This window comes from Anguilla anguilla, chromosome 16 (assembly GCF_013347855.1).
Source record: "Anguilla anguilla isolate fAngAng1 chromosome 16, fAngAng1.pri, whole genome shotgun sequence".
In the NCBI taxonomy this organism is placed as follows: Eukaryota; Metazoa; Chordata; class Actinopteri; order Anguilliformes; family Anguillidae; genus Anguilla; species Anguilla anguilla.
In genome coordinates, this window is record NC_049216.1 from 34,413,680 (window position 1) to 34,426,771 (window position 13,092).

Consider the following 13,092-nt stretch of genomic DNA (forward strand, 5'->3'; position numbering starts at 1 on the left):
TAATACCACCGTTTCTATGAAAATAATTGAAATGAACAATTACGCTATGAACCACAAAACCACTAGATGGCAGCACAATCACAAATGTATTCCCATTAAGCTCACCAAAAATACATTTCCATTACATACTGCGCCCTCCAAAATTATTCACACCCATGATAATGATAAGCTATATTATAGGATCAGGAAATGGGAAAGTTCTATGATTTCATACAAACACAACTGCTCTGTACAGCAGAGGGGACAAAGCTTTTTTTGAAGCAAGGGCTTCCCACACACACAGGTGTGCTGTACCTGAGACCTGAGGGGAGCAGGTGAAAGAGACAGTGCAGCGGGGGGGGTGAGTGCTGTGTGACGTCACACATCAGTTTTTCCCTTTTACAGATTTACATGAATGAGGACACAGCTGATGTAGGGAGATCAGTCTGAATACTGCAAGCCTCTCCTGGTTTACAGCATTACCTACTGCAGCTGCTCTGGTGTTGTTTGGTGGCATCCACAGCCAACCGTCCTACCTCTCACATGCACATCTTTTCCTCTACCTTACACTCAACTATCTTTGCCCAATACAGACACTAATCACACCATCACTTATAATGTAATTTAGGGTCTGATCAGTCAGTGAAGAATTTTGTACCCTATCATTTGGACACCAGCTGAACCGACTAACACAAGTGCAACTGAACATCTCAGCGTGATAATCATTTGAAAAACTTCTTAAAGGAGTACCATGGTGGTTGAACGTGACACTTCCCAGTTGTCTTCAGGCAACAACAAAACAAATGTGCATAATTTTTTTATTCTTCAGTCATTTCAATGTACTTTAAAACGTATTTTTCTAAGCCTAAATTTCCCACTATAAAAATTCACCCGAACTGTCTGGGCGTGGTAATGAGAACTGTCAGTTAGCTATGATTGACAGACCGTGCCCCGTTACCATAGCTACCCCCATGATACGCTCTCTTTGGGAGACTGAATTTTCACAAGCTAGCTAGCTTAGTAGTATATCAAGTATCGATAGATAGCTAAGGTAAGGACATTGACTTATATCCAATTATAATTTTTGCTATCTAGCTAGCCAAGTTAAGATAAAAGCACAACTATAACGTCCTCATAAAAGCAAACTAGCAAGCTAACGTTATCGATAACATTGCCTTATGAAAGCAAACCTCCTAGCTAGCTAACGTTAGCTAGCTAGCTAAATTAATATAACCAGAAATAATCTAAATGCACTCTAATTTAAGTGAACCAAACGTTAGTCAAATACTTGCATTGTCTGAACAGCAGGACGGTGTGTCCTGTCAGATTTCTTTACGGGGCGTGGAAATAGGAGTGGTTACTGTATTCGTGACGTAGCAAAATGACAACTTTCTCAACCGGTTGAAAATAGGACAATGAATTTAAAACGCATATTTCTCCAAAAATACAGAACGGACATATTTAATACTTTGCTCATTGTGTTTCTTCAATGCCTCTTGTGCAAATAGCACATAAAACCGAGAAAGTGTGAAAATCACCATGGTACTCCTTTAACCAAGCACTCTCACAGTGAACCTTGTACTCACAAAATACCTTTTCATTCACACTTTTGCAAAATAGTGCTAACGATGTGTTGATATTGGATAAAGAGCAGAAAACGATTAAGAGTTCTGCAAACAAGCCCAGGCATATGACCATAGTTGTGGTTTTGTTGTCTGACCACAGTTCTAAAACAAATTGTTCAATGCTTGTAGAAATATTGCAGTTGATTTGTCATTGCATTGCCATCTAGTGGTTATTTGGTTAATAACGTAATTGTCATTTTCTTAGAAAAAGAAAAAAGTGAGCTGTTGTTCTTTGATTATTGTTTTGATGTTCTTCTCTTTGTTCCTTTTGTTTGTAACTGGGCAGTATTGTAAATGAGGGGCTGCCACTCAATGCATCGCCGAGGTTTAAAAAAAAAAACAAAAAAACATCGTTAATAAGATATTGTTTTGAAGATTATACATAATATTTAACAATTATAAACATTATCAAGAATAGCATGTCATGGCCTACAACTTCCAAACAGGGAATCCATGATAACCTAATCATGATAATGTTCATAATCACCAATGTCAAAAATATGGAAACTAAAATTTTTCCATGTTTGCACAGCCTAATAAAAACCTTGCAATCTTCAGCTTCAGGAGGGTGAATGTTAAGTCTAGAGAAGAAAATAAACCGGTAATCAAGAAATTCAATTTCTCTGCTCGCATTCTGTTGAGAAATTGCTTCAATATTATGCAGGCAGCACCACACCTTTGTAACACATCTATAAAATTCATAAAATTGATGACGCAATAATGTTGCCTTCCGCAACACCCCAGCTACCCTGAAATAAGTAGTTCCGGTATGAAAGGCAACATTATTGCGTCATCAAAGCGTTCACGTTTAGTTACTGTAAATGCGGCTCCTTCATTGTTCCCTTCTTTTGTGCTCACTTTAGCTGTTAGTGTTGGGGCATGAAATTTGATGCGTGACTCAATAAACATTACAAAACCTTGGCCTTCGTATACCGTTTATATAATTTATATGCATACAAAATACATTCACTGGATACGTTCAGGGTCAAATACTGCACTGCTCCTAATTTTACAGCTTCTCTTCTCTCTAGCAAAAACGTGATGAGGCTAGTTGCTGTTGGGCAGAGCGAGGGCCTTGTAGTTCAGGGACACGTGCAAATGGACGGGTCCTTTTGAATAATAATTTGATACCTTTCAAAAATAAGAACACATCTCAGTTTAGCCTAAAACACGATTTAAAACGCAAGGCTGCGTTTCTGCTGACTTTAACGCAATCAAATGACGAACGCTGTGCACTGCTAATCCGCGACACGTCGCACAGTCATACTTAATTGCAGTCCCACACCGTGGTCTCAAAATAGGCAAAAGATGTTTACTGGAAACGGCGAGACTGACTGATTAGCGTCCTGGAGTCTGATGCTGTGATTCACGGGAGCTGACAGGACACAAAGAAAGACACCTGCGCCCCACATGCGGCTTTTTACAGCCCGACAGTCCCACGATAACGGCTACGTCACGCGCCCGCTTTTCACCTCGCTACACGCGACCGCTGCGGCACAAAGCTAACGGTATTCTGTTTAAATATTAGCAGAGCGTGTCGCGGGGACCTGCTATTTTAAACGACGGTCTTCAACCTTCGCCGTTTCGCTCGCCGTTTACGGAGCCGCAAGCCCACGCGCTCAGCTGTTCTGACCGTTGTTTGATCTGAGCGTGTGACTGCAACAGATAAGGGTTGTTCTTTTTTTAGGCCTCCTCGTTGCTTTCGCTTGCCGGAAGTTGGCAAACGTCGGCAGATTTCCACTTTCTATCTTAGAACATTTTTTATGGATGGTGAAAAACACATAAAACAATAGGGTCGTGTACCGTGTATGCACGGGACATTGCGCTCAAATTGCGCATTGATAGATTTCGCAGATTCTCTTATCCAGAGCCACATACACAGCTCACATTAATCAGTTTATATAGCTGGGTATACACTGAGGCAACTTGGGTTCAGTGCCTTGGGTACAACCGGAACTTGCCCACCTGGGCACTGAACCTGCAACCTCTGAGTTATAAGTTAAGTCCCCTAACTTGTCACATTACAGGCATTTAGCAGACGCTGTTATCCAGAGTGACTTCTGCAGCTTGTGTACTACACTGCCACCTGCAGACCGCAGTCTGTGGGACGTCAGGGCAGAGGGTTTGGGAGCCTGAGTGTGGAAGTTAGCCTGAGTGAACGCGCAGCCCAGCTGGCTGGTGTGTCTGGTGTGACGTTGAAGACCGTGAGAGGAAACGCTTTCCTGCGTCATTGAATTCCTAATGAAATAAACTACTCCATTCTGTGTGTGTGTCTTACGAGCCGCTGGCCTGCTGTCTGACCTCACCCTGACCTGGACAGAGAACCGGCAAGGCCAGCAACACGCACACGTACACACATGCACATGCACACACACACACAGTCACACACATGCACACGTATACACATGCGCACACACATATGTGCACACGCACACATATACAGACACACATGCACGCGCACACACACACACACACTCACAGACACAAACAGACAGACAGACACACACACACTTTCTCCTAAATGCACCCATAGAGGTGAATGATTCATTGACGTTTTTATATTTGTTATCTAGTGGCTCAGTCGGTAAAGGCTCTACAGGTATAGAACTGTCCCACAGGTGCACAGGAGTAAAGGCTCTACAGGCGTAAAACTGTCCCACAGGTGCACAGATTCTTCAGGAGAGCTGTGTGGGAGGCACAGCAGTGGTGCTGTTTCAAAACTGTGAATGATCCTCTTCCATATACACAAATGACAACATTCAGATCATTGTTTAAATATCCCTAATCCCCCCCCCCCCCCCCCCCCCCCCCCCCCCAAACCTTTCCCCAGCCCCCTCTCCACAGCACAATTGCAGTATTGGCTTTTGGAATGAACTGGCCTGACTTCCAGATCATTATTGACGCTGACAGGCTGAAGTGGACAGGCTTTCTTCCCCCCACACGCAGAAGCCTGTCCACGCATCCCCTGCGCCCCATTAGGCCTCCCTGCTCTAACACGCGCCAGCGATGGTTCGGCCGCGAGGCTTAATGAGACCGAGGAACACTTGTGGACGTGCGGAGTGCTCGCGCGCGACAGCCATCTGCCCCGTGCAGCGGCAGGCGCCGTTTGAAAAGGAGGTTAACTTCGGAAACCCATCTCTGTCGGCCAGGCGGTCACTGTCCGCGCGCAGCACACCTCAGCAGCCAGGTCTGGCATCGATCTGAGGGGGGGGTCGGATGTGGCGGTTGCGATTCCGCGGCGCACGCCGCTCGGCAGATGCAATTTACTTTAACCGGCGCCAATAAGCAATTTTTTTCGACATAACGTCTTATTTAACACGCATCCAATCATTCTACTTCCGTATCTGCGACAGAAAGCCTTTTAAACCGTCTTTCCAAAAAAGACACCCACTCTCAATCACAAAGTCATCCCATCCATTTATATTCTGAAAATCGACCTGTCCTACTGAAAACAGTTCGGATTTGACGCAATCTTACACATCTCCGACTGCACACACGTTCAAAGCTGTACGTCAAATGGATTAAATGAAAAAATATCCTAGTATGAGTCTGACATTAGAGAGATGCAAGCTGTTGAACTTGTAAAAAGGCATAGAATTGACATTGTTTACTGTTTATTTCTCAGTTCTCACACATCGCAAACGCAGACGCATGAAGGAAAACCGACGGGAATGGCATTTATATGCCAGACGCATTATGACTGCGGTATTCCTCGCCTAAATGGCCAGATTAATAAATCACAGATCCCTCGATTTAATGCCACTCATTAGAAGATAAACGTCAGGGGGTTGTCCATATCTCTCCTCAACGTTCATAAACTTTTCTCTCTCTTTTTGTAGTTGGAAAATCAGCAGCCTATACAACGGATCAAGTACAGCGCCTGGGCGAGTGGCGCGCACGCGCACGCGCACGCGGTGTGAAAATGTCAGAGCGCAATTAAGAGATTCGTCACCGCCGCGGCGGCCCTGGTTATTGCCGCGCGGTAGCTGCAATGTGCCCGGAGGCGCGAGGAGCACATGGCTCAATTAGGAAAGGTAAATCCAATTAAGCTTCACCGCACCGCGAAAGGGGTCTTATCAGCGCGAGATGGAAACGCGTTATTAGACAAAGCTTAGCCCCAGGTAAGAGTGGGCCGTTGTAATAATGTACATTTTACACAGGGCACTCAGTCTTGAGGTGAGTTCCGTGAATTCAAACTGCACTTTGCGCCATACCTGAGTTACAATCTCTTGATATCTGACAGTCACCAGACTCCCCCAGCCCACCCCCCCCCCCCAAAAAAAAATCACTTTTTGTTGACATAAGTTTCAAAGCACAGAGCTAGGATGCTACTTTAAACCCATGCTAGCCAGTTCCTGTACCACAGTTAAGAGAATGAAATATCATCTATTTTACTTGGGGAGGCTGATGGGGGTGTCCACTGTGTTTGTTACCGATTAGCCACTGTGCTTGTTTAAATTAGTTTCTCAGGGTCCAGGGCCAGGTCCCCCATCGGTGATGAGTCTTTAAGCGACCTCCGCCCTCGGGGGTCTGTTTTGTTGCCACCCGAAACGAAACGAAACAGGACAGCAGGCAATCTTCGACGAGCCCGAAAAAGGAAAGTGGAAAATTCAGAGCAATTACTCAGCCTGAGTGCAGAGAGGCAATTACTCAGCCTGAAATCGCACCGCGCGGCGGCGGCGGGGGGGAAATGGCGGATAATTGTGCTAAATGCTACAGTTGAGCCCGATTTTGGGTTCTCTGCAGCTTTCACCGATTGGAGGCGGGGGGTTATAAAACTGTGAGTCTTTGAAAGGCATAGGGGCTTTATTTAAATTGGGGGCGGGCGGGGGGGGGGGGCTGTGCAACAGGCCGGATCACACCGGGCGTCAGCCCAGAACAGAGACCAGAACGAGCTCTAATGTGGCGCACGTAAAAAAAAACAAAAAAAGAGGAAGGTCTCTTGAAACTTGACGAAAATTATCACGTTTATTTGCGGAAACGTTCACAGTTTTTCGGGGAGGTACGGGAAATGCACTCCGGCTTCGGCGGTGATGGACCTGAACCGCGTCATCGTCGGGAGCGGCTGGCTTTAACTTCCCTTCGTCTTCCGAGGGCGGGAAACAGACACGCGTATCTGAAACGGCGCCTGGCCTCCCGAAATCTATCAGTCTGCCCATCAGTTCGGGGAAGGGGGAGGGGGGGTTGGGGGTGGTCTGATGTTCCAGTTTCCAGAGGACCAGGAGATCACAAAGGACACCTGTGCCTATGAAAATAAAAGGGCACGTCCCCTGTCTCATGCTTCAGCACACGCTGGCGTCTGTCCGTGCCCGCTGTGCCCGCCATGCCGAACTCAGGACAGGTGGGCACTGCCAGGGACCAAATGAGTCCAGATTCCGAAACTAAACCACGGGACAGCGGGCGTTGTGTATGAAGAACAGACCTGGGTCAAATGCTTTTCTGCGCTTTGCTGATCTTGTCTGGTGTATTGGAACCAATGAAATACTGTCAAACCCTGCCTTCTGGTCATATTGGCAGGCTAAGTTACACCAGGCAAGATCAACAGAGCACAGAAAAGCATTTGAATCCAAAACAAATACGTATTTTACCCAGGTCTGATGAAGAACGAAGCTGGTTGTGGATTATTGAGTGATCGTCATAGTTTATTTGCTTTTATCTGATCATTATTTAACCAGGCGGGTCACTTAAGAACAAATTTATATTCACAAGGACGGCCTGACAAGGTAGCCCTCGTCTGAAGTGTCTGAACTGCAATTAGCAAAATCTCGTCCCCGAACAGCCGTGATACACTGCTGCCTAATTCAGAAGATAACAAAGACGAGCACCACATGAAACAGGGTAATCCCACCCATATTGCCCCCAACCTTCAACTGACAGCACGGCTGTGCACAGACGTTTTAGGGGATATAACCCCCACCCCCCCCAAAAAAAGGGAACATTTTGGTGCCCTTTTGATAAGAAAAAAATTGCAGTCACAAATGGAACTTTTGCAGACTCAGGCAAGGGAGCTTGCAAAGGGATTCAGCACCTGTTGGTGTCTACCTATGCACATGTCTGATTGACATGATACTTCAATGAAAAGTTGAAATATTGAAAAGTTAAGAAGAAAAGTTAAAACACGCATACGGGTCGTAGAAATTCTGCATTTGGAGTTCAATATTGCAGCGAAGACAAGATTTCCAAATGATTACTTCTCATCATGTGAAAGCAGGTAGTTTTCTACTTTTAAGATGGACATTTGAGCATCTCTGACATCTGCACCTGTATGTCCAGCTTGATCACACTCTGTCCAACACAAACAAATAACAGCACAATCAATTCAGTCCAATCCACGCCTTTGTTCAAATGAGTGTGGCTTCTGATACAAATCACCTTACAAAGATCAGCTCCATCTATCTTTGCTCTGCGTCTTAATGGAAGAATGAAGAGGACAACGGCGGGAAAAAGCTATTTTTTTGCCTTTTGGACCCTTAGGGTTGACGAATAGGCGAACAGGCGAATTCTGAAGCATTTCGTGCTATGTTGCCCATCTCAATCACTCGTCAAAACTGTCTCGTTACGCAATATCACGCGCCATTGCCAGGACGAATCACATCAATTGCTGAAATTACCCATTCATTAAAATTACAACTATGCTCTACATGTGAAAACATACCAACATACCATACAGCGTTAAAGATTACGTTTTCCATCGGGATTTGAAAAGATGAAAAATAACACTGATTCCCATTTTGAACATCATATACAAAGTTTCATCCTTGACAAATATGACGTGGACCAGAAAACATGAATTTTCTAATTCAACATACTGAAACAGCATATGTTCACAAATTAAACACATAAATAAAATCCAATTTACACTACCGTGTGCAATCGCAGGGGAATTAAGTTAAATAGGGGAGGAGGGTCAGAGGTTCTGCATTGGTTAGTAAGGAAATTGCGGCGTTTGACGTCAGATAAGAGAAACGACCTCTATAAATACAGGAGAGGAAAGGCGCCGGACTAGAAAAGTCAGCTCACGCGCCGACCTGTGTTGGCTGTTAAAAAAATATTTTTTAAAAAAAACGGCGAATTCGCTGAGAAAACAAAATAATTTGAAAATGCCCATTTCTGACACCTCCACGTCTTCCGCTAAGAGCATCCGTAGAGCAGCGTCAGAACTCGTCCGAACGGAATCTCTTACAGTAAGAAATTGAAGTATTTGTCTTCCAAAATATGTGTGTTTTCAGTATATGCCGTTTCGGGAAATCGGGATTATTAAAAATTATTCGTATCTGACCTAAATATGCCCTTTCATTTAGAGGATGATATGAGTGGTGCTCGTTCCAATTAGGCACGAATTACCAGGGCAAACGTTGCGCACGGGATAGCGGATGTGAATGATAAACAAAGTGAGTTGATGGTGTGGTTTGCAGGCTGGGTGTCCTCGTAGCGCTCGTCTGAAGCGCCACTAACCTGTACCGCTCGGTAACATAGACCTGTGGTTCTCAAATTCGATAATGGGGGTACCCCTGCGTATGCTGGTTTTCGATCCAACCAAAATTGAAATCCCATAAGTTTTTGAAGCTTCGAAGTTAGTTTGCCGTAATTACACTTCTTCTGTTTTGAGAGATTATGTACCACATTATGTCAGAAGTAGCTATACATACCACAAATAATACAAGTTCCATATTCACATCGTGATAATTGCAAATTATTTCATAAAAATAGGTTTAATAAAAAAAATAGGCTTGACTCGTTATCATTTTCTCTGTGTTTGAACTCTTTATTATCAACTAACATGGCTCATTTTAGTGGCCATGTGTCCAGACGTTCACCAATTAGGAGCCTGTTGATTCGCCCCAGGCGTTAATTTGATCAGTTAAAAATGTTCCTCTCGTCATGTAATCATTTGAAAGTATATAGCCTATAGCATAATGTGAATATAACACTTCTATTTTTACAGGATGCGTTGACATTTCTGACATAATACATGTGTAAATAATCCTTCAAAACTTGCCTAATTAAGAAAAATCTGGGATTGCAGTTGTGGTTGGAAGGAAAACCAGCATACACAAGGACGGAAACTGAAAACCAGAAATTGGCAGGAATAGACTGCTGCTTCTCATTGGTTTTTACAGGTGATAACGTAACATACGAGCGCACTCAAAGAACATGCATTTTGCTTATTTTTCAACTTTACGTGCATGGTTCTTCTAATGTTCGTGGATTTTCAAAGGTAAATCACAAGATAAACAATACCGACCCATTATTTATTTGTTTACTTACTTACAACTTGCTACTCAACTTTACCAGTTTGTTCTCCGATAACCTAGTTTATTATTGAAGATGCTGAACGATTCACCATACAGTAACACGCTATTTAAGTCATCGTGAAATTACTATACTGCCCGCATTGTTCGTTTTAGTCGCCAAGGTTCGTGGGAAGGCGGCAGAGCCTGATAGAAGACGCGAGGAAGGAGCGCGAGGCCGCGGTTGCGGCTGCGGCTGCGGCCGCCGAGTCGTCGGAAGCGAGCGAGCCGATAGTCTTCGAGGAAGAGGACGGCAAGGCGATGCTCAACCTCTTCTTCACCCTGAGGATCGCCACGAGCCCGGCGCTGTCGCGCGCTCTCAAGGTCTTCGAGGTAAGCAAAGCGTGTGTGTCAAGCAGGTCACAGCGCAAGCATTGACATAGCCTTGTCATTTTTATATTTACTTAGTTTTGTCATTGGGCGTGGTGCCACTCTTTCCCATAATTATGTTCTTTACTGGAATGCACAATTAGAATACGTGATTTTCGTAAACTGTGATTAGCCTATGCATGATTTTTATTTATTTATTTATTTATTTTTAAAGCTCACCCTTCTTCAACTATCTCGTCCTCGTAAATGATGTAGGATAGTTCAGGACTCAGGTGCTGATATAATCGATGTGTTAAAACAGGTGCCACGGGGAAAGGCGGCGGACTTCAGACATGATCTAGTTAATTCCACATAACAAATCAAATTACGCAAATAAGACAAGCTGCGCTCCGGCGTAAAACGGAGAGGTGCCCAGAGTTATATGGAAATACACAACACGCGACACGAAATGATTTAAATTATATGGGCATAATGATACGGAAATAAATACTAAGCATATAGGCCACGCGAAATCGAATTACATAACACAGATGCGTTTCAAAAAATGTGTGCAGCCTGATAACGGCGTTTTGAACTTTTATCGACACGCCCATTGCATTTATTTTTAAACCAAATCTAATATATCATTCAATATTTTACAGTAATGTGATAATAGCCTATAATTTATGTGTATGCAAAAAATGGGGAACGCAGAACAGAAAGGAAAGTTTTCCCCAGGAAAATATCTACTTTACCGAGATGATTCCAATAATAAGCAAATATAGAATATGACGAAACTGGGCACAGGTAACAGAATAATTTATTTTTATAAATTCATGTGAAAATTACTTTACGAGTGAACTATTTTTTTTAATTTATCTTTATTGAATACGACATGTAAATAGGCTAAATACGAAATAAGATGTTAAGTGAAGTCATGTTGAGTAGCTGGCTCTTCTTTTGAAAATATGAATAATTTTACATTTAATATCCATTTTACTATCCATTTAATCTATTTAATATCCTTGCGTATTTCGAAGCATTAGAGGTATTAAAAAGTGAAAACGGAAAACACAATTTAAACTGAATTTATAAAAGTAATTGAATGGGCAGTTTATCTGGTGCGTTAATTAAAGTAAGTAAGTAATCAATATATAAATAAAGTAATCAAGGGTTGTTCAGTTTTGTCATTGCCCAATAACAAATTATCTGCTTGACAAATTTAGACGTTTGAGGCCAAGATTCATCATCTGGAGACCAGACCGAACCGGAAGTCCAGCGGCAATCTCGCGGACCTCGACTACCTCGTGCGCTGCGAAGTGCACCTGTCAGACGTCAACACACTCATCAGCTCGTTAAAGAGGACGGCAGAAGACGTCAGAACCACTAAAGAGGTCAAATGTAAGTTAATTTACTGCAAACAAATATTTAAGCTTTATTTAAAGCATATATTTATTTATGAATCTGGTCATAAGTGAATTAGAATTGTTAAAAAAAAAAAAAATCTAACAGTCCTTTTTATCCTGGGTTTAGTTCACTGGTTTCCAAAGAAAATCAGCGAGTTGGACAGGTGCCACCATTTGGTGACAAAATTTGACCCAGACTTGGATCAAGACCATCCGGTCAGTTTACGCACATATGTTATGATTGCTTCGACATGCAGAAGTAATTGTAATTATTAAAATAGCACATTATTTTAATATTTAACTAGACACAATCTACAAAAACTAAGACCCCATGTTGGAAAGCCCTGAAACTTTTTTGTTTGTTTGTATTTTACAGGGTTTCACGGACCCCATCTATCGACAACGAAGGAAAATGATTGGAGACATTGCTTTCCGACACAAACAGTATGCTATAAGTTATTATACACAATTAAAGGCCAATCGAGAGAGACGCACATGCAGTTAACTCTGATATGTGGTCTCCGTTTTCTTGCAGGGGTGACCCCATTCCTAGAGTGGAGTACACTGAGGAAGAAATAGCCACATGGTTAGTAGCCGTTTTAAGTAAACTTTAAACTTCACTACCATAATTACTATTTTCAATCACACCCACACAAAAACAACTATTTACAAAGTGCTTCCTCAATAACCCGTATCAGTGTGTCCTGGAATCATAGTATAACGTTTTTCATAATGTACTATGCCTACTTGTACATGTAAGCGTACAAGTCTGCCCATATTGGCATGTTCCACAGTCAGAGATTTCAGCGCTAGATCAGAGCAGGGAGACATTTAGCGAGAAAACCTGAAGCTGATGACGGCTTTAGTACTTGTGGAAAAGGATCTGACGTTTCTCAGCCCCTGAAAATCCTGCTTCCCGTAACATGATTATTTAGGAATAAAACACAGGTTCTTTGCAGGATTCAATTCTGTCTATTGAGAGGTAGCCACATATGACGATAACCCAATTTGTGAAGCAAGCTTTAGAATATTTTCAGGAAACATATAAAGTATCATCTTTTAATTCTAGAGCTGTGCGTGTGTGCGTATACATACAAAACATGGTGTTCATGTTTTTTTCCATATGTGACTCTCTCTGCATGGCGTGTCTGTGTACGTGTGTGTGTGTGTACACGTGCGTGTGTGTATGTGCGCGCGCGTGTGTGTGTGTGTGTGTATGCAGGAGAGCAGTGTACGGCACTCTGAGTGAGCTCTACACCACGCACGCGTGCAGTGAGCACCTGGAGGCCTTCCGCCTGCTGGAGAGACACTGCGGCTACAGCCCCGACAACATCCCCCAGCTGCAGGACGTGTCCCTGTTCCTCAGAGGTGCCTGTGTGCAGCCGCTCCTCAGCACAGCTCACTACTGCACTCACTACTGCTGCAGCTCAGTACAGCACAGCCAACCCTCAGTACAGCACAGCTCACTACTGCACTCACTAC

The 13,092-nt window shown here is 43.3% G+C and overlaps 1 protein-coding gene across 1 annotated transcript in view; it reads left to right on the plus strand.

Annotated features, from left to right (window-relative positions):
- The first annotated feature begins 8,625 nt into the window (after positions 1-8,625).
- The window catches only part of LOC118215238 (tyrosine 3-monooxygenase-like), an 8,487-nt gene continuing 4,020 nt past the window's right edge, over positions 8,626-13,092 (plus strand). Inside the window, exons 1-7 of the mRNA XM_035395804.1 lie at positions 8,626-8,788; positions 10,013-10,228; positions 11,431-11,605; positions 11,738-11,826; positions 11,987-12,054; positions 12,146-12,196; positions 12,833-12,978. Coding sequence (XP_035251695.1) covers positions 8,705-8,788; positions 10,013-10,228; positions 11,431-11,605; positions 11,738-11,826; positions 11,987-12,054; positions 12,146-12,196; positions 12,833-12,978 — 829 coding nt within the window. The 5' untranslated portion in view covers positions 8,626-8,704. The remainder of the gene's footprint in view (positions 8,789-10,012; positions 10,229-11,430; positions 11,606-11,737; positions 11,827-11,986; positions 12,055-12,145; positions 12,197-12,832; positions 12,979-13,092) is intronic.